This window comes from Lissotriton helveticus, chromosome 2_1, assembly GCF_964261635.1.
Source record: "Lissotriton helveticus chromosome 2_1, aLisHel1.1, whole genome shotgun sequence".
In the NCBI taxonomy this organism is placed as follows: domain Eukaryota; kingdom Metazoa; phylum Chordata; class Amphibia; order Caudata; family Salamandridae; genus Lissotriton; species Lissotriton helveticus.
Window position 1 is genome coordinate 1,508,236,768 of NC_136059.1, and position 26,512 is coordinate 1,508,263,279.

Here is a 26,512-nt window from a genome sequence, read left to right on the forward strand (position 1 = left end):
ATGTATATGAGTGAGTGCCTCTATATAATATATGTGTGTTGTAACAACTCCAAAACTCTGCCCCAAATACTTAGGATGAGTAGCACTATAGAAGAAATTAAATACACGTGAGAGAGGGTCTATGTGAAGATGAGGAGGGCCATTGGAGGGTGGTATCAAGACCAGACTGGCCGGACCGGACATCAGGTGTTTTCTTTGGGAGCTGGAAAGGTGGGGCGGATTTGTTACCACAAAAAGACCTGCACATTTGCTTAAAGCTGCGCGTATACTGACAAACCATGAAGTGCACAATTGTCTCAACCTAATATAAACGTATTTTCACTTGTACTTTAGTGGTTGTCTTTTTACTTACTTATATACTATTGAGCAACCTTCTCTGATGTGTCTGTAAACCTTACCTTTTGTCTTGAATTTTGACCTCCTGTCCTGAATTTTTGTTCCAAATTTTGACCCTTTGTCCTGAATTTTTACACTCACTGTCCTGAATTTGAAATTTGCACCCATGCCAGTTGATCACCCTAGACATCACGGCAACCCCTCCAGGTGTCGGTGGTTGGGGGCGGGGCGGTGATCCTCGGAGTTCAGATGGAAGCAGGGGGCTACCAATGACAGAGGCGACAAGTGCAGGCGCCCTGCAACCCACTCATCACCACCACATGAAGGAAGAAAAGAACCCGATCAGCTCGTCGACCCAACTTCCAGAAAAAAACTTTCAGACGCCATGGAAAGGCAGCAGCATTTGCCGTCTGCAAGTCTGTCAAATTACATTTGTACAATAAACCCATTTGAAAAGGAAACTGCATTAAATGTCTGCCCCATCACGGTCACCACTCTGCGTCTTCAATCCCTCCTTCACCCCTCTTTTAAACCTCACGTCAACTCGTCTCCCTCAAATTTCGGGGGGCGGGGGCTAAATCATCCAGCTAAAGCCATGTGCAGAGTGGAGATGCAGGGGCTCTAAGTAGGGGTGAAAACACAACAAAGCCTCATTACCAAGTAGATGGTCTTTTAAAGACCTGTGTGAAGTACTCGGGTGAGGCTGTGTGTGTGTGCTGTGCCGGAAGCTGTCTCAGATAGGCACACACATTCTTATATCATTCACACCCCTCAGAATGACAAATCACCACTTCTAGCTGCCTCGTCATGGGCTGGGAGTGGGAATATGTGCACAGCAGGGGAAAAGGGATGGCAGTGCAGGTGACACTTCTTTTGTATAGGAATTTCTGCTGGCATCATAGCCCAGGGTTTGCTGTCTGTGCACTTATATAGATGTGTAGTCCATACAAGTGCACAGGCAGCACAACCTGGGGTAAACAGCGTTTACAATGCAACTTTTACAATGCAGTACCTTTACCACGCAACTTTTACAACGAAAGTCGTTACAACGACTTGCGCTGGGGGGCGCTCTAGGATAGGGAATACTTCATTTACTATCCAAAACCTTTCCCTTCTATCCACGGGGACTGGTGTTGGAATAGTAAATTAAACTATTCACTATCCAGCACCCCCCAACGCAAGTCGTTGTAACGACTTGCGTTGTAAAAGTTGCGTGGTAAAGGCATGCGTTGTAAAAGCATGCGTGGTAATGACATACATCCCAACCTGGGCTATGACGCCAGCAGAAATTACTTTACAAAGGAAAAGTGTCACCTGCACTGCCATCCCTTTCACCCTGCTGTCTGTGCACTTGTATGGAATACACATCCACTGTGCTGCTCACCAGATAAATGGTGAACAGGGCCATGGATCTGTCTCTTTTTGCATCCAAGGGCCCCGACGAAGAAGCAGAGGCCCAGGCAAGGAGAATCCAGAAACATTTGACCCACACCTATCTAGAAAGTGAGACCTTCAGGAGGGGCTGGATGCCAGGACGACAGTGCTGCTGATCAGCCCGACTCCACTGGATAGTATCAGAAGAGCAGGCAACAGTTTTTAAGTAAGTTCCAGCATTCTACAGCATCACTAGCATTACCTACTGGCTGCATATCTAGGTTACTGTGTTTTAGGCTTACATGCATGGAAACTTCAAGGAGGACAGTCCCCTCCGAATATGCAAATGTAGTGTAAGATTCGATTCGATTAGCTTTATTCGGTTTCAGTGAAAGAAATCATAAAAGCAACAACAATACATAAAAATACACCAAAACAATAATACATTTCATTTCATAAAGGTGTTATATGAATTTAAAAATAAATTAAATCAAATAAAAATGAATCGGCTAATCAGAATACAAAATGCAGCGTGAACAAGTTAAAAAATAGGAGAAAGTTGGCCACGCAATACAAGACCACTTCTTGCCGTCTGCAAATTGCTCTATGTTGTCTGACATTATGACGGGACATATAATGTTCTGGGATAAAAGTCACTTAGAGACCAAACTGATATAGGGCCATCCCCTATTTGTGGCTGCCAGGATTGCAGGTATGGTACGACATATTTGTTTCTAAACTTTACGAGTACCAAATCGCCCACAGTGTTTTTTACGAGAGGTCCTAACCAGCCCACCCTTCGGACACTTAATATGGTCCCGTCTAAATTGGAGGGCAGGGGTCTATTTTTGGTGAGCCAGTACACTACCTTATTCCTTAAGTCCTGCTGTCTCTCGAGTTTTCCCTTTGGGAGTTCAGGTATTCCTGAGAGGACACACACAATGGGAGCTGCCTCAGGTGGCAAATGTAGGTGGTTAGTTTTGTGAGGTAAAGTATCATGACTAGATACTATTCTTTTATAAGCTTTATTCTGCCCAGCCCTAAGGTAAGAAGATTGTGATGGCATAGCGGCTTTTGCGACTTTTGGGGTATTTACAGCTTTCGTGTGTGGGACAACTGGTTGTACACTGGAAAGCTTGCTTTGTGTGGTGGAAATTGGTGTATCTCTAGGGGCTGGATGCTGTGATAGTACGGTTCCTCCCATAGATTTAGTGACTATTGACTTGACTTTTATAGCTTCTTCGACTCCCCTAAGCCTGTCCTCTAGGCTAGTCATTTTATCAATCAACGGAGTTTTGATTGACTTCATCATGGTTTCAAGCTCCAGCAATAGGGAGGCCTGTGTAGGTGTTTTCGGAGTCGCAGTGCTGAGAGTATTGCGTAACGGGGGATTACGATGTAATTTTTGTAATTTGGCCTGACTGCCCGTGTGTATAGCCTCATCTCTCTTCCTTTTAGCAAAGGGCACCTGATTGGGGATTACCGGTAGGAAGTTTGCTGTTGGTTGTATTATGTGGGGCGTTACCTGTGGAGTCTAAGTTAATTGGGAAGAACAGCTAGACCCATGTTTAGGCGCAGATATTGGGGAAATTGGAGCTTTTTCTGGAACCAAAGGGGCGTAAGAGGATTTGCACAATTGATTAAGTTCATCCAGTAATGATATTGCCGGGGCTATATTAGCAGTCTGAGGCGGAGAACCCAGAGCGAAAGAGCTGTCTAGAACTGGGGATCGTTCAATTCTATCTAAATCACTTGCAATGGGCAATATAACACGCTTAAAGTACGAATCCATTGTTCCCCTATGCAGGTCACCCTGGGAGGAGAGATTTATAAGGTCTGCTTTGTAAGACATAGAAATAGCGTAGGAGCTATCACCAATAAGGAAGTTTTGTACTAAGACAATATCGAGGCCCTTGGAAGGGGCCTATTAGAAGGACCGGAAATAGTCAATGGGTAACAGTACCTTTGATCAGTGTTCCTGGAATATTGGCATAAGAGCTAAGGGGGGGTGACCCGACCCGGCCTCCTCTGGCCTTTGATGGCCGCAGATGGCCCCGCCCTTGTCCCGGGCTTTGACCGGCGCCGCCCGCGCGCGTCCGCGACGCGGAGTAAGCTGTCGGGATTTAAGCGCCTCCAGGCGCGCTGTGCAGGAAGTGGGCGTGTTGTCCTCCCAGGGCAGGCTGGGAGCTGTAGTTTCCACCCCGCTCCGCGTCCGAGCGATGTCACCAGCTCGGTGGCGGGGGAAACCACAGCGTCAGGGACCCAGCGACAGTACAATGCCCAGCAGAGATCCGGGATAGCAGGTGAGTTTAGAGCCCCCCTCTGTGCGCCCACTCAGGATCAAAAACGGTCCCCGCTCCTCTGTGGAAGCTGTCGGGATTTAAGCGCCTCCAGGTGCGCTGTGCAGGAAGTGGGCGTGTTGTCCTCCCAGGGCAGGCTGGGAGCTGTAGTTTCCACCCCGCTCCGCGTCCGAGCGATGTCACCAGCTCGGCGGCGGGGGAAACCACAGCGTCAGGGACCCAGCGACAGTACAATGCCCAGCAGAGATCCGGGATAGCAGGTGAGTTTAGAGCCCCCCTCTGTGCGCCCACTCAGGATCAAAAACGGTCCCCGCTCCTCCGTGGAAGCTGTCGGGATTTAAGCGCCTCCAGGCGCGCTGTGCAGGAAGTGGGTGTGTTGTCCTCCCAGGGCAGGCTGGGAGCTGTAGTTTCCACCCCGCTCCGCGTCCGAGCGATGTCACCAGCTCGGCGGCGGGGGAAACCACAGCGTCAGGGACCCAGCGACAGTACAATGCCCAGCAGAGATCCGGGATAGCAGGTGAGTTTAGAGCCCCCCTCTGTGCGCCCACTCAGGATCAAAAACGGTCCCCCTTGGGCCACTTTTGCGTCACTTTTCCTATGTTAAAAGTGACGCAAAAGTGGCACAAGGGGCTTGATAATCTACCCCGTAGCATTCAGCTTTTGGGATGCCAGAGGGGTAATTTTAGGGTTCAGGTGGGTATGGGTTTTGGGGTGCAGGGATAATTTTAGGGTTCAAGGTGGGTATGAGTTTTGGGGTGGCAAGGGTAATTTTAGGGTTCAGGGAGAGTATGGGTTTTGGGGTGCCAGGGGAAATGTTAGGGTTCAGTGTGGATATAGGTTTTGGGGTGCCAGGGATGTTAGGGTTCAGAGCGGGTATGAGTTTTTTGGGGGGCAGGGGTAATTTTAGGGTTCGGGGGGTATGGGTTTTGGGATACCAGGGGGGACATTTTAGGGTTCAGGGCGGGTATGGGGTTTGGGGTGCCAGGGGGACAATGTTAGGGATCGGGCGGGTATGGGGTGTCAGGGGGCTAATTTTAGGGATTAGGGAATGTATGACTGTTAAAGGGCCAGGGGGTAATATTAGGGTTCATATGTGTGCTCTAATTGTCCAGTTTCAAATGCAGAATTCAACACTTTTTTTCTCAGCTTGGCCTGAGCATTACCAGATCCTGATTGTCTGACATTTTAGCCCCGCCCCTATTGATTAACATTAGCCACGCCCCTTCGTTTGCCAGGTTAGGCCCCCCCCTAGAAAAATGTCTGTGGATTCCCATGCCTCCTGCCTTTGGTTCTACACTCCTCGTATAGGCGAAACCAATTGGCTTTGCCAATACTTATTTAACTCCTCACATATTTAATGTGTGTCTGTAGAAGCTGCTGAGGCTCCGCTCCCTGATAGAGTAAAAGATTGCTGTTTCCGACGATCCTGCAGGCGCTGGGCAACGTCAGATTTGCTGCGTCATCTTTGGACCCTATAGTCAGTCACTGCTGGGCACCAGGGACAGTCGGACACAGATGTGTGTTGGATCCATGACACTTTTTTTCACCGTGAAGGGCAGGCTCTGAGATGCATTAGAATTCTCAAATGCTCGGGGTGCAGCAAAGGAACCGAAAATACTAATAAAGCAGATTTCATGGGGGCGTGATAGGTTTAAGCGACACGAGTCCCGTCGACTGGCAGCAAGGCTCAGAGGCGTTCAGACGGTAAGAGTCGCACCGGTGTGGAGGGGAAGAGAAACGGAAGAGTCTCCCCCCGCTCTTTGTTCCGTTGTTGACACCCCCGGGGAAAGCGCCCTCGAACTCGCGGCCTCTGTGGGAGGCGCTCGGGGACACTTGAATATATTATTAGAACAAAGTCCAGGAAGAAGCGGTGGCGCGCGCGGGGCTTTTGCGTGACGTCACGCAGCGGCAGGAAGCGCGAGCTTTGCGCGCCTAAATCAAACTGAGCTCTGCAGAAGAACCAGCAGCAAGCTGATAGTGACAGCGGCAGTCCGAGCCATGGCCACTCCTCCCAAAAGAAGCTGCAGGGACGCCGTGGAGCCCAAGAGGATCTCCGTGGAGGGCAATATTGGTGAGAAGAAGGATCGGTGCATGTGTGTGCGTGCGAGTGTATAGGGGGTTATGAAGCGCTATATGTTAGGGCTAGGGACTGACGGGTTTCCACTGGCCGCAATATGTGCAGATCTGTATGTCACAGTGTAATTTGTGTTTGTCACTTTCCTCTCTAAGACCCCACCCGGACTTTAAGAATGCACACCCCTAGAGATCACCCTTTTGTATGTTTAATGAATGGCTGCTATGCACAGTGATGCCGACTGAACTTGAACTATCCATGTAAATGTAGTGCAGTGAGTATCAATTTTGGATTTTTCGCTACCTTTTCTAAATCACCCGAGGATTTAATTGATACTTACACGCCTCTTCGCACCAGAGCTTCTAACGGGTACCCAAGACTCGACAGAGCACACTGTAATACAATTTTGACTCTTGGGTGGCTCACCGCTACTAAAGACAACAGTCCTAAGTGCTGTACAGTTTCACGCATTATTATTAGTAGTAATGTTTTCGTTGCCTTGCGATCGTTTGTACAGTGCTCTGACGCCTTCGGGTAAAGTCCGCGCTTTATAAAAATGCATTAAATAAATAAAATAAAAATCGTTGTAATTTTAGGCGCTTTACACCTAAATATCCGTTTTAACACGTTCCCGAGAGAGCTTTGCGCCAATATTGGTGTGATGCTGTATTGTAATAATCCCGCACCTGTCGCAGTCCCTGGCAGCTGGTTTGTCACGCTTAGTTTCATTGTTGCATTATTCATGGGCGGGGGTCGGGAGGAGGGGATGCTTTGGTAACTTTAGTACATCCGTTGTAGTTCCGAATCTCTAAGCCTGTAACATGTCAGCCTGAGCAGGCAGGAGGCGCTCGAATGAATGTGTCCTTTCCGCCTCGCTTGGCGGTGATCTCTTTCAAAACCTGTCTTCATTGTCTCTCCCTCCGTTTTGACAGCCGCCGGGAAGTCGTCCTTCGTGCACCTCTTGAAGCAGGCCTGCGACGACTGGGATGTGGTTCCGGAGCCCATCGCCAGGTGGTGCAACGTGCAAACGCACGCCGATGAATGTGAGGTAGGAGGACGCATCGTCCAGCGAAATACTCTCTATCGTCTTCCAGTATGTATTTTTAGTAGCTGCCATATCCCTTCTTTATTTATGCCTACTTATATAACGCGGACATTACCCAGAGTTGTAATTTACAGGTGCTTTACAGGAGGGATACATCGTTGTATGAAAGTTAAAAACGGTTTAAGATAAAAAATAATACCGTTATTATTGATTACAGGGTTAAGAGTTCAACTAGGTAGATCATCACATAAAACAGAATGTGCAAGAGCCGTAAAAGGGGCAGTGGCGGCTCCTTTGCTAAGGCGGAAGAACGTCGCCCCACTATCCTTATTATCATGTTATTTTTCCTATAGCTGTCAGTGGCAGGGCTGGCCAGAGCAGGGGAGGAGTGATTTCCACTCCCTAAGTGCGCATGAATATTTGATCGGCCCCCTTGGGCCGCCCAAACAGTTCATGCGCACTTTGCATGTTCCTACCAGGCTGGTTACACAGCCTGGTAGGAACATGCACAGGCTCCCTGTTCCAGTCTGAGCGCCGATCCACGGCGCTCAGACCAAAGGGAGCCTGTGTGCCGGGTGCTTCCTGCTGCTGGCCAGGAGCCTGCAGGAAGATGACGAAGGATGCAGGAGAGGCGGGCCGGCTGCTCCAGGTAAGTGCTTCTAATTTTTTTACATTTTTCGTTCCGTTCTTCGCCCCTTCCTCCCCGCCCACCACCCGGGTCCGGTAGCAGCCACTACTGGGTAGTATACAGTGTACAAAAGGTAACTGTGTCCCTAAAAGGGTGAGGTAATATACAGCCGTAGGAAGGTAAGGATCGATTGGAGGGAGGCCTGTGCCAGATGTTGATTACAGCGATTTAGCAAAAATTTTGATGGAAGAGAAGGGATTTCAGGTCCTTTTTGAAAGTCACCAGTGAAGGAGGCGTGTACAGGTTTGGGGGTTGTGAGCTCCAGATTCTGGTTGCGTTTCCTGAGAAGGAAGGTGCCATCAGTTCTTTTTTGAGGGACAGGTGTTCGAGGAGCATTGCTTCTGTGTTTCACGATGGTCTGGAGCCACCTGATAGCTTGAGTCTGTCCACCAGATAATGGGGAGTGGATGGGTGCAGGGCTTTATGGGTAATGCAGGTTGTTTGTAGATAGCCCTTCCTTCAGTTGGCAACCATCAGAGAGTGATCAGCATGGGGATAATGTGGTCTCTTCTTTTGGCCCCGTAGACCAATTGCTTTCAAGTACCTGAGATGGGTTTTGGGGAGACCAGTCAGAGTTACAGTGGCCTATTGTAACACCAGTGTATGGGCAAGAGAATTAAGCTCTTGTTTTGGAATGTAACTGCTGCTTCCCCGCAGAAGTGGGCCTGACATCTTCAGCCTGGCAAATCACCTTGAGGCTGTTCCCGTCGTGATGAGGGGGAGCGTCACTGATTGCCCTGGACCCAGGCGAGCTTCAGTTCTAAGCCTTGAAATGCCTAGGGCTGAGTGTCAATTCATGACAACTTGTCACAGAGTGGGGTGGGGTTAGCAGCCTCGCTGACCCCATCCCACTCTGTGACAAGTGAGGGAGTGCTGCCTTCTGAGATTGGGACTGCTGCCTTCTCAGTCAGCGAGGGATGGCAGCAGTCACAACTCTCCTGGGATCTCCGAGGCAGAGATGCACATGTAAGTATGATTTTATTTTTAATGTTTGTACATGCATGAATATTTAGGAGTGAGTGTGAATGGATGTGTGTGTGTGCATGTATGTGTGAATGCATGAGTGTGTGTATATGCGTGTGTGGCCACCCGCAGCCCCTTCCTGTTAAAAAATATAGGCCGCCATTGATTCACAGCCAATCAGAGTGGCTGTACCAAATCTCATATGGATTGGACATCTACAAAGGCCTGTGCTTGGGGTCCTGGCTCTGGGCTGTTTTGGCTGGGTAAAACCTGAGTCTGCCTCCAAGACAAGCATTTTCATTTCCATTAATGAATAATGTCTGGGGGTGGCCTCTCTGTGCTGCTATTTGCCATTGGTACAAAAGGGGGTGGTGATGGACAGAGCATCTGAACCAATCAAACACTCGCACCCAGTCAAAAGATCTGGGTTTGATCCATCACCGTTCTTTAGCCCACTCTGCCACCCCAGTTCAGACATGGCTATATGCAAATCAGTCTGACCCTGTGCCTCATGGGAACAGTCCAGCCCGAACTGCCAAGCCATGCCTTCCCTGGTCAGGAAACAAGCTTCCGAGGACCGGTTTCTGGCATTACAGCCATCTTCAGCCCGGCTTGCTTGAATCCAGTTGCAAAGTGAGCAAGGGACTCACGTCTGAGCATACCCTGCCACACTTATGGCAGCCAAAGCGGTACAAAAGGGGGTGGTGATGGACGGAGCATCTGAACCAATCAAGCACTCGCACCCAGTCAAAAGATCTGGGTTTGATCCATCACCGTTCTTTAGCCCACTCTGCCACCCCAGTTCAGACATGGCTATATGCAAATCAGTCTGACCCTGTGCCTCATGGGAACAGTCCAGCCCGAACTGCCAAGCCATGCCTTCCCTGGACCGGAAACAAGCTTCCGAGGACCGGTTTCTGGCATTACAGCCGTCTTCAGCCCGGCTTGCTTGAATCCAGTGGCAAAGTGAGCAAGGGACTCACGTCTGAGCATACCCTGCCACACTTATGGCGGCCAAAGCGGTACAAAAGGGGGTGGTGATGGACAGAGCATCTGAACCAATCAAACACTCACACCCAGTCAAAAGATCTGGGTTTGATCCATCACCGTTCTTTAGCCCACTCTGCCACCCCAGTTCAGACATGGCTATATGCAAATCAGTCTGACCCTGTGCCTCATGGGAACAGTCCAGCCCGAACTGCCAAGCCATGCCTTCCCTGGACCGGAAACAAGCTTCCTAGGACCGGTTTCTGGCATTACAGCCGTCTTCAGCCCGGCTTGCTTGAATCCAGTGGCAAAGTGAGCAAGGGACTCACGTCTGAGCATAGCCTGCCACACTTATGGCGGCCAAAGCGGTACAAATGGGGGTGCTATTTGCCATTGGTATCGGCATGATTCAGGAACAACAATATCCTTCTGGCTTACCCCAGAAACACGCTGGAAACTGGGAACTCTGAAGTTGCTGCAACAGTGAAGGGTAAACACCAGGGCTCGAGTCGGGGAACCACGCGGGTGGACTGCGTCCCCCCACTTATTTTACCGGGGGGACGCCGTCCCCCCAGCCAAACAGCTGGACTTCACTCTTTGGCCTCTCTGGGATGAGGAGCTTGGCACCTCTCGTGACGTCACTTCCTGTTGTGACGTCACGAAAGATGCCCCACTTCTTTTTTTAGGACTTGTGCCCTGGTAAACACTCAGCTGCCTTGAGTGTGTGGAAGAAGGTTGGAGGGAGAGGCGTGAAGGGGGCCTTGACCCTACTACAGGTTCTTGCTCTAAGTATTTTTTCGTCCTCGCAATCATACCTTTTGTACCTGGTCATTGGCAACTTCCCTCCCTGGCTCTGTGCTCCTAGTAATCCAATGCCAACTGTCTTTCAGGCCTTACCTGGTAACTGGTTGTTCCGCAGGCGTTCTCATCCATGCTCCTCAGGCCCCAAACTTTTTTAACAAGCTACTTGTTATGGCAAACCTTTTACTTTAAGGACGAGACCTGTTTGGTGTCCTTGCTTCGTGTATGTCGAAGACCACCAGTCGTCTGCATACTCCCTGAGCTCAGCAGTCGCTCTCAATAACTGACAGCTGTCTGAGCACTACCGCAGTGCAACATTAGGCTCCATAATATAACACAGTGTACCCTTTATTGATAACAAATTGTGGGGCTTTCTCTGCTTCATTAAGAGTGCAGGTTGAAATCCAACTACACTGTTAATGAAGATGCATACGCGTGTCGATTCAGGCTGCATGCCTACATGCAACATGACATCACTTAGGGGCAGAGTCACATGCCCATCGTAATTGTGGCAGCCGATGTGTGCCCACGGTAGACCTGAATGATGCAGAGGTCTATCGTATGCCATCAGCCTCCCTCACCTACACCAAGTCCTGTCCCTGAGATGTAGCGCATGAAAGAGCAGCCTAAGAGGGCACTAGCTGATGCAACACTTGACCAGAGTATGAATGAATGAAAAGTTTTATTGCACAATTACTACAATATTTCTTACCTCAATAAAACATAATTGACATTTTGCATGAATCACACAATAAAATTATATATATTGTTTGTTCATCTTAAAAAAGTATTTTTTTTAGCAGCATTGATCGAAAGAGAATGTCTATTCCCAATCTTGAGACCTGTCAAGAGTAATAAGCCCTATACAAGTATAAATAATAAACTGGACCACGCCTCCTTCTGTGTCGCGCCTTGCCAAAATAAACATCGGGAAGTCCTGCCTAGCATCTTGCTGCAGCAGCAAGAACTCTGAGACAGGCAGTGATATTAAGAAAAGAAAAAACAAATTTTGTTCAGCATGCAATAAAATGTGTGTTCATAAAAAAAAAGTCAGAATGTAAAATGTTGCCACCTTATTGCTGTGGGCATAATGACTCAGCTGTAAAAAGGCTATCAAAATAGAGACTCTTGATAATTAACAGTAAACAGTCTGATAACAGTGAATTGCTTTGATGATCTACTCTATTTTCAGAACAAGTAGCTGATTTTAAATGAGCCGTAATTCACAATTTAATCTCTATCTTTGGACAGCCTTCGTGGTTGAACATGATAAGACTCTTTCCAAGTTTATAGTTTTTAGTGTAGGCTGAAGTTGTTGACTTGAACACATAAGGAAAATATGGCATTAATTTCTAAAATTAATCTAGGCTGGAAGGTGCTTCAGTGTTCTAGACAGAAGACCAATTTGGATCAAAGCATGGCTCTATAAGCACGGAAGATACTTATAAGTGCACTTCAACAAGAATGTCTGAAAGTGAAAAAACTGCAATAAACTGGTGATGAAATACCTCTCTCAACCTGTGAGATTCAAGGTGTATGGGGGTCACATGGGGTTAGTGGTGGGTCTTCCCACTGGATGAATGTAGAACAATAAATATTTTGAGGGTGAGATTTTCAGGTTGGGAACCCTGAAGTATGGGATGGTTTTGTATACATGATGTGGGCCACAGTCAGAAAGTTGGGGGTACTGAGTAAGGTACACAGTGCGGAGAATTTTATCACCCCAACCCCTTCTCATGACCTCTGCTCATTTACCAGGCACTAGCCTTTATCATTAAGGCCTCTAAGTTTAATTTGGTGCATCTTTGCTGAGTTGTGACGTCTGCGCTGTTTGTCTGCAGTGCGTGTTTGCAGGTTCCTGAGAGCTTGAGCGATGTGTGTGTCTCTTTCACTGCAGGATGTGTGTTCACACAGCGTTGGGTGTACATTTATCCGTATGGTGCGTGTCTGTGTCTTTGAATGATGTGTGTGGACGGCAGGAGGGAATGTTTACAGGCTGGATATGTGTCATTGCAGGAGGATGTCTGTGTAGGTTGTCTCTGCAGGAACGTGTGTTTGTATGGTGGGTATGTTTCACTCTGAAGGATGTGTGAATCTGCAGTGGCTGTGTGTCTGTAGGGTCAGTCTGTGATGCTGCAGAGACTGATCAGCTGATCAGGTCTCTTCAGGTCTCTGTGTGTGTGTGTGAGTAAGTGCATCTTTGAAAATGTGAGCCCCTCTCCGGGGCCCTTCCTGGCCTTTGCACTCTATAGAGATCTTTAGGATCTGAACCTCGAAACAGCTGCTCCCGGAAGATTCTGCTCTGCTCTTCACTCCACCCAGTGACGTGAGACGAAAGAGGAGCGAACGAGCAAAGGAGAGAAAAGATAACAAGGTGACAGACCATTAGAAATTAAAGTAGGAATTACATAAAAACAAAAAAATGAACATTAAAAAATATTAGTAACCTTATAGGTGATGAGAAACCACAGTCCCGGGAACAAGGGAGAAGAAGGATAGAAAAGGGGAATAGAATGAACATTACAAAAGAGATCAAGAAGAGAATCTATATCTGGCCCACTAAGCTGGGTCTGGAGGCTTAGTGGACTAATGCATCAACTCTAGGAGCCTGCGTTTGACCACATGGTCACAGGTTCAAATCCCAGTAGGTCCACTCAGCCTTTCATCCTTCTGAGGTTGATAAAATGAGTACAATTGAGTTTGGTAACAATAAACATTATTTATTCAACGCTAAGATGCCCTTCTGACAAAACGTGCACTTTACCAATACATGTTATGTTGTTGGGTAAAATCTAAATCAGATGCCAAATGGAATGAGCCTGTCACAGTCTGATAGCTGTAATCTGCAGTTCACTGACACCAACCCTCGAGAAACAATTCAGTGGATTTATAACAGGCTGCACAGATGCATGTTTAGTAGGCAAGTGACTGGTCATAATCACAGATCTTTGTGTATTCCTTAAGATCACATATTTTAATACCATAGTAATAGCGCAGTGGGTTAATGGCCTAGTCAACAATTGCCTGTAATTTTTGGATCACTGATTTCAATCAGTTTATGGATGAGTGGGTTAATGCACCTACTGCACCGATATTTATGTAACCTTTGTACCATAGGTTCCAATTTTAAGTAGTACCTTCACGTCGGTAGTGCACTGACAATATGATCTCTATACAAGCAAAGTTCTTGGATTAAAACGTAGGAAAAATTAGAACAAGCCCGGAGAGCAACATTCCAATGCTGTTTTCCTCTTTTCCTCTGATTTAAACCCCCTCATGCTCCGAGGTAAATCCCCTTGGGCTCCGAGAGGCCTTTGTTGTTACTAATTAGAACAGTCTTCCCTCTAGGGGCTGAATGTTCAAATAGCCTTAAAGCCCTCCCAGTGGGCTATACTGGCCATTAAAGGCCTACTCCCTTGGTAAAGGCGCAGGAGCGGGCATTTAATGGCCGGTAGAGCCCGCTAGGTCGGGCTTAAAGGCTATAATACAGATTGAAACGTTTATTTTGAGAATGTACAAATGTCACACCCAAAGCACCTCCTCATACTGCAGACATGTATTTCCAGTTGCAAACTATTCATTTTGTCAAGCAATTTCAATAAAATAGAAAAATAGTAATGTGTTCAAACCAAATAACTGATATAGATAGTATGTTGGACAAGTTGATTTCTTTACATTACAAGTAGATTTCACTGCCCCCTAGGCAAGTACATTTATTTAAAAATGTCAAACCCTTGAAAAGTAGAATAGGGTTTGGGCAAGGATGGGCCCTTGGGGGACCCCATGGCCCACTGTAATCAGTGAGTAGAAATTGTCAACAGTTTTTACTCGATGTGACCTGCTCATTAGGAATGAAGCAAACCATTACAGGGCCAGGCCACCAAGGCTCATTCGATTTTTGAGTGTGTCTAGGGACGTGTGGTGGTTAACTGTGTCAAAGGCTGATGATAGGTCTGGGAAGAATCAGGAGCCCAAGGTTGTCTGGGTCTAGAATTCGAAGAGCATTGTCGACCGCCTGTAGTAGAGCGGTTTCTGTGCGGAGGTAGTCAATATGATAGAGTAGTCAGCAACAGCACTACTGGCGTCAGGTTGGAAGCTACTGTTGAATTGAAATCCAGTAACGGCTGAACCAGGTGCCCTCCCGTCCCCTCAAGGACGCAGTATTTATTTATTTATTTTGCATTTTTATCTAGCGCAAACATTACCCATCGTGCCAGATCGATTTGTAGTAGACTTTTGCCATTACAGTATGGCTACTTTAAGGTTTGCAGACATTATTCATTTTGTAGCTCGTAATTCAGTCCAATGTAACATTTTTTGCGAATTACCGGTTGCCATTAAATCCTTTGACTTGGCAATCCAAAAAGAAGACAGTTGCTGGAGGTGTCAGATGTTTCAGATTAAACTTTAGAATTGTCAACAGTTGTATTTTTCTGGTTGGCTGTTAATAGTAATCATGTGCGTACTATTGAAGTTGTGGCGAGCGGGTCACCACAACTCTGAATTTGTGATTTCTACATTGCGGATAGAACTGAAATATGACCATGGCACGTGTCTAGTGGTCAAAGTCAATAAAGAAAAGTATAGGAACTGTGATTCTGAGTACAGTGGGGGTGGGATCAAAGCCACGGCCTTTCACCTGCAAGTAACTAAAATATAATGCACACACCTCAAATGAAAAATAAATGCTACTTAAATGTATCTGTAGGAAATGCATTTTTATGGTAGGAAATATTATTAACATGTTTACTGTGCTTCCAAAACGTTTGTTTTTAGTAAAACGCGGACTGTACCCCATATAAACGTTTTACAGGTTTCCATTAAAAGGACAAAGTCTATATTCCATCGATTAAAGTCTTTACTGGTCCCAAGAAGCCAGATTAACCAATTACACACATTGACATTTATTTCAGGTAACAGGCACCTTGGGTAAGAGGCATGTTTCTTTTTCTCACTTCACAGTAGATGAGACCCCCCTCCTTCCCTTTCAACTGGCAGGAAGTGTTTCAGGAACGGTTGTTTTTTGAGTAAAAAGTATGGGAGCTTTTTTGACCAAATTAATAACGCTTGGGGACGTTGTTCCCTTAACCACTTCGAGCTCTGCATGTGTCCCTCTAAGAGCCACCATAAGTAAATTAACATGCTTTACTGGCCTAAAACATATATTTGGAAGCCAGGTCGTCTCTATGGTAGTGTAATAATTGCTAATATTATGTTTAATGAAGTAAGAGCATATATTGAAGCTTTTTTGCCACTTCCTACACTACATGCCAGCACCCCACTTTTGTGGTGCCATACAGAGTAAAGGACCTATAGTGGTGGAAAGACCTACAGTGGTAGAAAGCCATAACTGCACCTAGAGAGGGTGACGTCTGGGGCAGAAATGTGGCCTTCACCTAAAAGCTGGCACCTCTCCAAACAGGAGAGGAACGGCACAGGTGTCTACAATAACTTACAGATTGGAATGTAGAGCTGTTGGCGCCATCATTTCCACAGAAAACAAAAAACGAAGTTTAACATCTCTCCACGCACTGCAGAAAGTTTATTGGGTTGTGCGACCATAAGGCCATCCCTATGGTTGCCTTTGTGTTTAAGGATCCCTGTCCCCGTACACAGGTGATCTCACCACAATTAACTCTCCCCAGGGTCCTACAACAGTTTGCAAGTCATAACATCAGTCATTATTGAGTTTTTAAATACAATCTACTAGGCCGACTGTTATATGCGTCATACACTTATTGTTGGGCATAGGAGCTGACCGTGGGTGTCTCTAACCATACTTTTACAAGCTGGGCCACTTGTCTTGTTTGCTTTACTCTTGTGGGCTACACACGTTTCTCACTCTTTTCTCCCACTCTTTTGTTTGACGAATGCATGCATGTGTTAAGCAGAGGAAATGTGCTCTGGGAGCCCCCTACGTGGATTTACCAAGTGCCATTGCTTCAAGCTCAAAATCTTAGTTCATGAGGAGCAAGTTTTATCAATCGGAGCAGCACACCTTTTAGTAAAAAAAAAACACGACGTCAGTCGAGCCGTTGGGAGGTGGGGGTGGGATCCCCTTAACGTTTTTTAGTTAAGGGTATTCCATCTGTCGCAAGGGAACAGCCTCTGCCTGGCCCTCCCAATTTCGTGACACTGTCCAAAATAATCAACACAATGAAGCAACGGAAGTACTGGTACAGTAAGTGGCAGGTAATTTGATTTAGATCATTAACGATACACCATGTTTCTACCACAGCTGCATATATATTTCTGAAGCTAGCAAGAGCCTTTTCTGCCCTTTACTCTGGGTCACAATAATGTTCGACTGTTTGCTGATTGGTAATGTGATTATGCTTGCGAAGAGTCTGCTAGACGCAAAAAAAAAAATACACAGTTCTAGGTCTTCAAAGTGTGCAGGTCTGAATCCTCTAAATAGGTGTTATTTAGAATTTGTAGTTATTTGCTCATTCTTACGTAGATTTTCCTTGTGTACTGTACCCACACCCAGATATATAACTACATACATCAGGAACATCAGAGGGTGCGACAGGCTATGTCCAGACATTGGCATCTTCTTAGAGACGGCGCGATTATTGGCCCATTGGTCCCTTGACGTCCAATGATTACTTATAGGAAGTTTAAGTCCATGAGGGACCATTTAGTCAGAAGTGATTTTGAGAGAAAGCTAAATCCCAAACATGGTTGACACAATAGGATGGCTTTAAGAAATGCTTTAAAAGTAAAGCATGTAGGAATGGTGAAAACTGCACATCTATTCAAACACCGTTCAATAAGGTCATTGAGATACGGGGTTACCTTACATGCAAATCCTAATATGTGGTATATATCCTAATGTGTCCTTGGAGTAAAGTCTATGTGGGAAGTACCATACTGCCGGCACACAGGAGAATATTGCAACATATTCGTACCATCATACACAAGGACTGCAGTTATCCAGTTGCCCTTCACTTTGAAAAAGAATATCAAGGTGACTCCGCAGCCTTGAAGTACAGCTGTGTGGCACAAGTGCTTAAAAGGAAAAGAGGCGACAGGGAAAAGGAACTGCGGAAACTTGAAACCTGATACATTTTAGAACTATATATGAGGGCCGCTGCACTCCAAGGTAAATACAATTGAACTAGGTAATGTAGATAATCTATTAAATAGGTGCGCAGGAAGTCACCTTCCAGGTCCAAAAGGTGCGTTCGATATGAAAGCAGTGGAAGCCTTACAGGGGGTAAGGACAAATCCTGGGCACTCTTGTAGGCACCTTGGTGCGTAAATATGTTCAATAAAGTTTTGAGTCAAAAGTTGAACAAAACTGTTGTTTGATTTATTTCATCATATTTTCATCGTCATGGTAGTTTGTTAATCATAGTTCCATATATTCGTAATCATATTCCAATCATATGATCAAACATCAAAATTTCAATGTTTTTGTTGGATTATACAATCAAAATTGTCCCCGATGCATTTCGTGCAAAGATGCACTTCTTCAGGGGGAATCAGGTATGAGTAGAAAAACCGGCATTCTACATAATCCAGGGAATCTCCGCGAAAGTGATCACTTTCGCGGAGATTCCCTGGATTATGTAGAATGCCGGTTTTTCTACTCATACCTGATTCCCCCTGAAGAAGTGCATCTTTGCACGAAATGCATCGGGGACAATTTTGATTGTATAATCCAACAAAAACATTGAAATTTTGATGTTTGATCATATGATTGGAATATGATTATGAATATATGGAACTATGATTAACAAACTACCATGACGATGAAAATATGATGAAATAAATCAAACAACAGTTTTGTTCAACTTTTGACTCAAAACTTTATTGAACATATTTACGCACCAAGGTGCCTACAAGAGTGCCCAGGATTTGTCCTTACCCCCTGTAAGGCTTCCACTGCTTTCACATTTTAGAACTAGACAGTAGGGAGCCAATGCGTCTCAAGGTGGATGAAGAACTGTATACCTGTCTTCTCTGAGAACTTTGAGGGCTAGTTACATCTTACCTGGGGGTGTGTGGGGTTATATGTTCAAATCTATACTCTGTAGCAGAATGTGCAAAATGTATGGTTGTTTTTGTGGGCTTGTTTCCATTATTAATGAAATATCATCCTAGGCACATCTCATGGTATGAGAGATTTTGAATACCCATTATCCGTGATAAGAGGAATCCAACTCTTTATTGTTTACATTTTGACATGCTTCCTACCCCCTGATGGACGGGTATGTTTATATATGTATGCACTTATTTTGATGTAAAGAACACAGTAAGGCAGACATCAGGCACTTGCCTGTGGAAATTAGAAATGCTGTACTCTGAGGTGAAGGGGTCAATAGATAGTCTTTCATGTATTATTAGCCGTTTAGGTCTGTTATTGAGGTTCCGAAACAAACTATGGTTATTCATTTGTGGATTTTAATAATGGAATGTTGCTAATAGAAACTATCTTCCCCACCCCGTGTGAACAGAAAATATTATGCCTTTCACATGTGTATCTTTTAACCAAAGTATGTTTTTATGCCTATTACACCCTTTGTCTATGTTTACCACACTATTTACTATATTATGCTTTTTAAAAATGGCGCTCACTATCGTGATCAAGGCTGCCGTGAGCAGTTGAAATGCGTTGACAGATTGTCACTCTAAACGCTTTAAAACAAGATTTGTTGCACAATTTGTAGAGGAGTTTGTCCATATCCATTTGTTTGTTTCTTGGATACATTGTTGCATATATATAACACATTTTTTGCATCCTGATTTTGATGATTGTGTAATTTTCTTTGTAAGGCACCCTATTGCATGTTGTCAAACAGTGTTTGATACGCGAATGAGATTCTAGGTATAGTCCAACGCTTTCCTTTTTTGAATTTTCTGTGCACAACCCATATATATATATTTTTTTAACAATTCTTTTTTATTGAAACAAAGCATCAGCAAAAGACACAGTTACAGAGGATTATGTCATAGCAAATATAACATCTATTGGGGGTACAGGGAACAGGAATAAATATATGTCCGATATTTACACGGATGGGGGTGCATCAAAAACAGCATCCCTGGGTAGTACACAAATCTCACCTCTGTATTTATTCCAGGGTCTCCATATCGAAGCCCACTTTCAGGGGCGGCCTCTAGCAACAAAAACTGTCTTCTCAAGAAGCATACACCAGTCTAGGTTATTTTTCCAGATCTCAAGGGTGGGAGGCTGCGCAGATCCCCATTGCTGGGCAATATTCCTTTTCGCTATCATAAAAGTCAATGTAGCACACTGTGTTTATGCAGAGTTGAGGTCAGTGGGTTCCCATATGTTATGGAGGCATCTCCTTGCCTCTGGTAGCAAAGAGATCCCCAAGACCTCATGTATAGTGTTATGAATCTTACGCTAGTACTCAGAAATATATTGACACTCCCAGATGATATGGAGGAACGTCCCCACAAGACCACAATTTCGTCTACACAATTCAGCATCAGACAGTCACATGTGAGCAAGACGGGGCCAGTTACATAAACCCTGTGTAGTATTTTTAACTGAACAAGCCGTAGCCTTGCAGGAATGGCGACCACCTTAGGAGAGGACATAGCAGATTGCCAGTCCTCTTCATCAAGTTCTATCCCATCTCGCACCCACTTCTCCCTCAACTCCATAAGTAGATCCGCCCTGTGAATAATCAATTTCTTATAGATCAAGGAGATCGTTTTCTCGGGTGGTGTCCATCCAAAAATCTATCCTCAAGAGGTGAGACCTCTGGAAGATCCGCGTCCCCAGGCAGAGCCGCCTGTAGCGAATGCCGAATTTGCGCATAGCGGAAATACTCAAAACTCGACAGCTCAAATTCAGCCTGCATTTCCTCGAATGATTTAACCCTCCCCTTGCCCCACATGTCTTTAATGGTGGAAATCCCTATCAGGTCCCAGCCCGTACATTTTTAATACTAGGTATACATATTTTTTTAATGCTGGTTATATAGTCTTTTAATGATTAATATTTTTTTATTTTCCCTCTAGGAGCTGACGACCTCTCAGAAGAGCGGGGGTAATTTGTTGCAAATGATGTACGAGAAGCCAGACCGGTGGTCATTTACATTTCAGGCGTATGCGTGCCTGAGCCGAATCCGGGCTCAGCTCAATGCCTTCAATGGGAAGATTAAAGACGTGGAAAAGCCTGTGCTGTTCTTTGAGCGATCAGTTTATAGTGATAGGTGAGTTTAATGTTTGAGTTTTTTGTGCTTGTTATTGTGGGTGAGTACTCTCTTGGAGACTTGGAAGGGAGATATGATTCATTCTCTGTATTTTCAGAGTTCTGGAAAGATTGAGGGGTTGAGAATTGGTAGGCCTTTCTTTGGACTGTTTCAACACTGTGGAGCTCCCAAAGCCTTTAATTGAGGCAGGCGTCACAGAAGTCACAACTGCGCTTTTACAAGTTTATGGAGTCATTCTGGTTTCTGCTGACCTAATCCATGTTACAATCTAACCAATTTATTGAGAACTGCCTTGGGGACAGAAACTTTCAGGAATCCGAATTGCCAGCCCATTTGACTTGACTCACCGGAGTTGAATGCATGATTTCTTGCTCCAATGGTTTGTATGCTTCTGCAATAGCTTCTTTGTAGGCTACATACAAGCTGGGAATGCCAAGGTTTCCCTTTAGGACTTAATCCTGAAGCGCACGAAAAGTGTATTTATAAGCCATCTCTGGTGCACTGCGGGAGCTAGAAGTGAAAGTTATTTGTCTTCTTAAGATGATCACTCTTAAAGCCTTGGCCAATTGATTGCACCTATATAATTTGAAATGTGTTGTGAAGATGTTCAAGTAGGCAGCAAGATACTTCTTGGTAGTTATAAGATAGGTTTATTGAGATACAGCAGGGCAACACACCTCGCCAGCTGATCAGACCATCAACTGACAAGTCGGAACATTCAAGTACAACATAGAATGTACACAGGCATTCTGGGAGGTTTAGTAGGTGGCAACATAGAGGAAGGTGTAATGACAGCAGGTGGCCATGTTGGGAGGAGAACAAGTTTACAACACACCCTCCTCCTTTATCTATTCTGGGAGGCTCAGTAGGAAGGAACATAGAGGAAGGTGTAATGACAGCAGGTGGCCATGTTGGGAGGAGAACATGTTTACAACACATCCTCCTCCTTTATCTAGAAAGGACTAATGACCGCAGAGGGCCATGTTGGGGAAACACATTTTTACTACACATCCTCCTCCTTTATCTAGAAATTTATTACACATCCTACTCCTTTATAATGGAAAGAGAAGGTAAAGGACAACATCTTTAACTATTTTTAAGATAGAGAAAGTAAATGAGCGTTAAGAGGCAAAGAGTGTCAAGAGTGAAATGTGAGCTGAGGCATATCACCCAAAAACAACTAATAGGTATCACCACCACCTATTCCCCTTAAACTAATTAAACAGGAAAAACAGTCCACTGTCTCCCATCTGTCCTTGATCAGCAAAAACATAGAGATAGATCACTATCTTCAACCAGTTTACAACACATTCTCCTCCTTTATCTAGAAAGGACTAATGACTTCAGATGGCCATGTTGAGAGGAATACATGTTTACTAAAAAATGTTGCTGGAAAACATTGACAGACCGCATCACATTTTCTTTTAGGTGAAATTTTAGAAATTAGACTCGAGTGTAAATGGAAATGTGCGATACAAGTTAAATAACGAGCAAAATGCAGTGGAAATCTTTTGTTTCTTATATCTTTGATGGTTCTTTGTCTGGCTCAGAGGGTGTAGTTCATTGGTAGAGCCTCCTTGACATTCAAGAATGTGCTCAACACCAGCAGTAGCATTAGGCTTGAACTGGGCATAAATATCATTGATCTTTTCCACACAAAAAAATCTGCGATTTTATTACAGTGGTCATTAGATTCCTCTGCCGACATGGTCATCGCAGTTGTTCAACTGTTGACAATAGAGAAGATTGCCCTGGCAGGGTTCTTGCTATTTGAAATTTTAGAAGAGAAGAACTCTGCTCTGGTTGTTCTTATCGATTTATGATAAGCTTTCAGTACATTCAATCAAAGTGCCTTTGCCCAGTGTCCTAAAATATTATTCCACGTACGCGCAAGTTCCATGCAGTGCTTTTTCTCAGTAATCAGTGTTTCATTGAACCAAAGGCCTTTACCCAGCTGAAGGGTATAAACATATTGAGGACTGGGGTAACCCACTCCTTCACATCTGTATCAGTGGAGTCTATGTTAGAATGTAGCTGGAGGGAATTGGACACGATGTAGCTGGCAAATTCTGTTATGTCCAAATTATGTCATGGCCTTTTAGTAGTAAAAGAGCTTGTGGACGTGAGTTTATGTCCAGCTACTCGAGGGGATATAGAGATCAGGTAGTGCGTGGTCTGTCCAGACCACAGGTCTAGGAGGGGCCACCTAAAGGTGATGAAGGTTAAAAAAAAAAAAATATATATATATATATATATACCCATTACAAGTCGCTTATATCTGTGGCAAAATAATCAAAGCAATTCATTTTTTTGCTTTTCTAGGTACATATTTGCATCTAATTCATATGAGGGGGACTCCATGAATGAAACTGAATGGACAGTGTATCAAGACTGGCACGAGTGGATGAACAACCAGTTTGGTTCGGCCCTTGAACTGAATGGTATCATTTATCTCCGAGCAAGCCCAGAGGTGAGGAAACGTGTCATCATGGGCCATAACAAAAAAAATCCCTTTTCCCTTTGTTATAGATGGAAAAGATCGGTATCGTTAAACCCAATTGTCTATCCAGCTAGATTTGGATAAACATACGTTTTTTTTACTCAAACTGTTACGAGGTCTAATCTTGCCAGGTTACCAAACTTACATATCAATTTATACACAGTGCCCCAAAGTTATAAACAATACAAGTTCAAAGGAATGTTCTATTTGCCTATTTTATTAGTCAGCATTTTATTTTATCAAAATATTTAACACAATCAATTAAAAACAATTAATCGTCAATTGTAGGGAAAACATACATTATACATAATAAAATTAAGAAAAAAACAGTAAAAAAAAAAACGTATGTTTAAATAAGCCCTAACTGGATAGACAATTGTGTTTAAAGATACCAATCTTTTCCATCTATAGGAAAAGGGAAGTTTGTTTCTTTGTGTAAATGCCTATACCCATCCCTTTTCCAAAATAAGGGTACCTCCCATATTACCTTTTGGATTCCAGAACAACTAAACACACGGCAACTAAAAATATTGAAAGAAAAATTATGGCCACCACTAGGATGCCATTATTGCACCCTTTATTGACATAAACTAACACTGACCATATTTAATCAGAACATTATAATCCACCAGGAGGTGGGTGAATGCAGGTAAAACAAGTCCCTTTGCATGGATGTAATGTTCTTCCATAGCTGCTTTCCATAATAAACTAATCATATGTGGGGTTTTGGGTACTTTATTTGTAGCGACATGCGTTCTCCTGCACATCTTATTCACATTTAAAATCCTTTCTATTTATATACTCACTCTTTAAAAGTGTGTGGCCTGTAACCAAGCTGCATTAAGAATTGTATATTGGTTTTGGAACAGTACTGCAAATATACTTTCATTGAATTTCCTAGATTAATTTTGTTACTGCAGGTGTGAGTTCTCCTACCAAAGAGGATTTCGCTTTTGGGGAAAACATACAGTAGGACTCGCACTTACTTAAGTAGGCAAATGTGACGTCCCCCTTTCTGGCTTTTTATATTTCATCTGACTTAATGATTATCACTTTTTTAATTTATTTTTTAATAATCAGCTTTAAAAACATAATTTTAGTAATCCGCACCAACTCAAGCACAGTAATACAACAGTGCATTAACATGGACACCACATGTCTGGGTGGAGTGGGGCGAAAGGGCCATAAAGGAGTCTGGGAACATTTCTCTATGATGGGTTTCACCCCATGTTTTTGAAGTCTTTCCATGGTCCCCGCGGCTTGTTAAACTTCCATGGACGACCCCGAGCTTTGTACACCGTGTTTTCGGCCTGCGTGCACCTGTCTAGGCCAGTCTTCCAAAGAGCATGTATTGGTGGCTCTCCGCTTCTCTAAAGATGGGCAATGTCTCTTCTGGACACTGCAGGTGTTACATTACAAAATTACCCAGCATATTTAGAGAAGTGTGGCTCAATGGTTAGAGCGGCAGACCCTGATGCAGTAGTCTGGCCGGGACCAGGGTTCAATTCTTGCCTCGGTGCCTATTCTAATCATGAGTCCCACTCTGCACCTCTGGGCAATAGCTTGCTTAATCTCTACAATGGCCCCAACAACGCTGAGGATGCCTGACTTCACATTGGGAGTGCCCAGGAGTGGGCTTCTCACAGGGAAAGGCCAGGAAGGGTTCCTCGGTGGTATTTAGTACAAGCGCAGAGATGCCTACGGGTAGTCGTGCGCTATACAAGTGCGTAATCATTTCATTTCATATTTGGACCCCATATGCCCTGCCCAGTATTACTGTCCTCATTGCAATCTCTACTATTTCTTCAGGAACCTATGATCCGCACCGACCCCCACACACAGAAAGTGCCAGTAGTCCTGCAGTCCAAGGCACTTCCATATTGTGTGTATAAATGGCCTTGATTATCGCTTTTGTTTTAGAAGCTATGCTTGCTCTGTTGAGCATAGTGGCCGGCCACAAACATACCCTCGTGTTTTTACTGCTATTTGGTGATGTGAATGTAACAGGTGAAAGGGCTTCACTATCTCAGCCTTAAACTGAGGCTAAGAGATCTAATCACTTTGAAAAATATTTTCATAATATTAATTAGGTGAAGGGGGGCACCTGGAATAGCCAATGCTTTCAAATTGATTAGCTCAGAATTACGCTAGTGTCTCTACATTGCCATCACGTGACCCCTATTTCCTCAGGTGTTGCATTCTCCTGGTAAATCTGAAGGGTACAATGCTGGCCTGACAAACAATGGTGCACTAAGCATTTTTGTCATTCGCTCCTTCAAGGGATTCATAGGGGTAAATTCAATTATGTGCAGTTCACTTTTGCAATTCTTGGAGCTTGGCCCGCATTTCTAACTAACTTCGGAACGCTAATCAACAGCCCTCATTAATAACAGGGGTAGTTAATTTTACAGAAACTCTTATATGGTTCCAAAAACCCTGCGGCCTCTTACCAAAATAGTTCACGAGTCCTGGGTAATTTATGCAATGTAAGTCATCATAGCAGCTAAACTGTACTATGGATTTTACCCAAGTTACAGATAAAACGGATGTATGACGGTACGATGCGTACGTGACAACGCGTTCCTTTACAGCGCGTTCCTTACAACGCAAGTCGTTACCACGACTTGCGTTGGGGGCGCGGATTTACAATAGTATAATTTACTATTCTAACACCAGTCCCCGTGGACACTAGGGAAGGTGTTGGAATAGTAAATATACTATTTTTAATCCTGTAGCGCCCTCCAGCGCACGTCGTAGTTACGACTTGCGTTGTAACGGACGCGTTCTAAAAGCAACGCGGAGTAAAATCCGCGTGGTAAAGGATGTTTCCCCGATAAAACTGTTGTATCCTGGCCATTGGCCGTTCTGGCCTACACTTGCATTTCTCCGTTCCCCAGCGTCCATCTCTCCCTTCTCCTTTCAACTGACACTTTCTCTTCTCCCCACCATTGCTGACATCAGTGGAGCTCAGCCATGTCTGGCTCTAGAATCTTCCACACAACAGCGCTTACGTAGAGTTCTGTCCCACAATAAAGATCTACACATTACAATAAACCCTGAAAAATGTAACACTTTTTTGTGCAGACCTGAGTAAAACTGGTATAGACTGTGGTGAAGGATTCCTTCCTGCTGTAGTATTTACTCTTCCAGCATTGAGGTTAACCTAAGTCCTATTGTGTTTGGTTTCTTACTATAGATAAACAGTATCCTGTAACTGGACCGAAGAGCATCAAACTATTTTGGACGAAGAA

At 44.6% G+C, this 26,512-nt stretch overlaps 1 protein-coding gene across 2 annotated transcripts in view; it reads left to right on the forward strand.

The window, feature by feature from the left end:
- The first annotated feature begins 5,197 nt into the window (after positions 1 to 5,197).
- DCK (deoxycytidine kinase) overlaps positions 5,198 to 26,512 on the forward strand; it is a 28,619-nt gene continuing 7,304 nt past the window's right edge. The window contains exons 1-4 of one of the 2 annotated variants that reach the window (XR_013607159.1): positions 5,198 to 6,081; positions 7,017 to 7,132; positions 20,568 to 20,761; positions 23,084 to 23,231. Coding sequence is in view for 1 of the 2 variants with exons in the window: in XM_078676406.1 (XP_078532532.1) it covers positions 6,009 to 6,081; positions 7,017 to 7,132; positions 20,568 to 20,761; positions 23,084 to 23,231 (531 nt within the window). In the remaining variant the exon portion in view is untranslated. The remainder of the gene's footprint in view (positions 6,082 to 7,016; positions 7,133 to 20,567; positions 20,762 to 23,083; positions 23,232 to 26,512) is intronic. The other variant, XM_078676406.1, reaches the window with a different exon arrangement.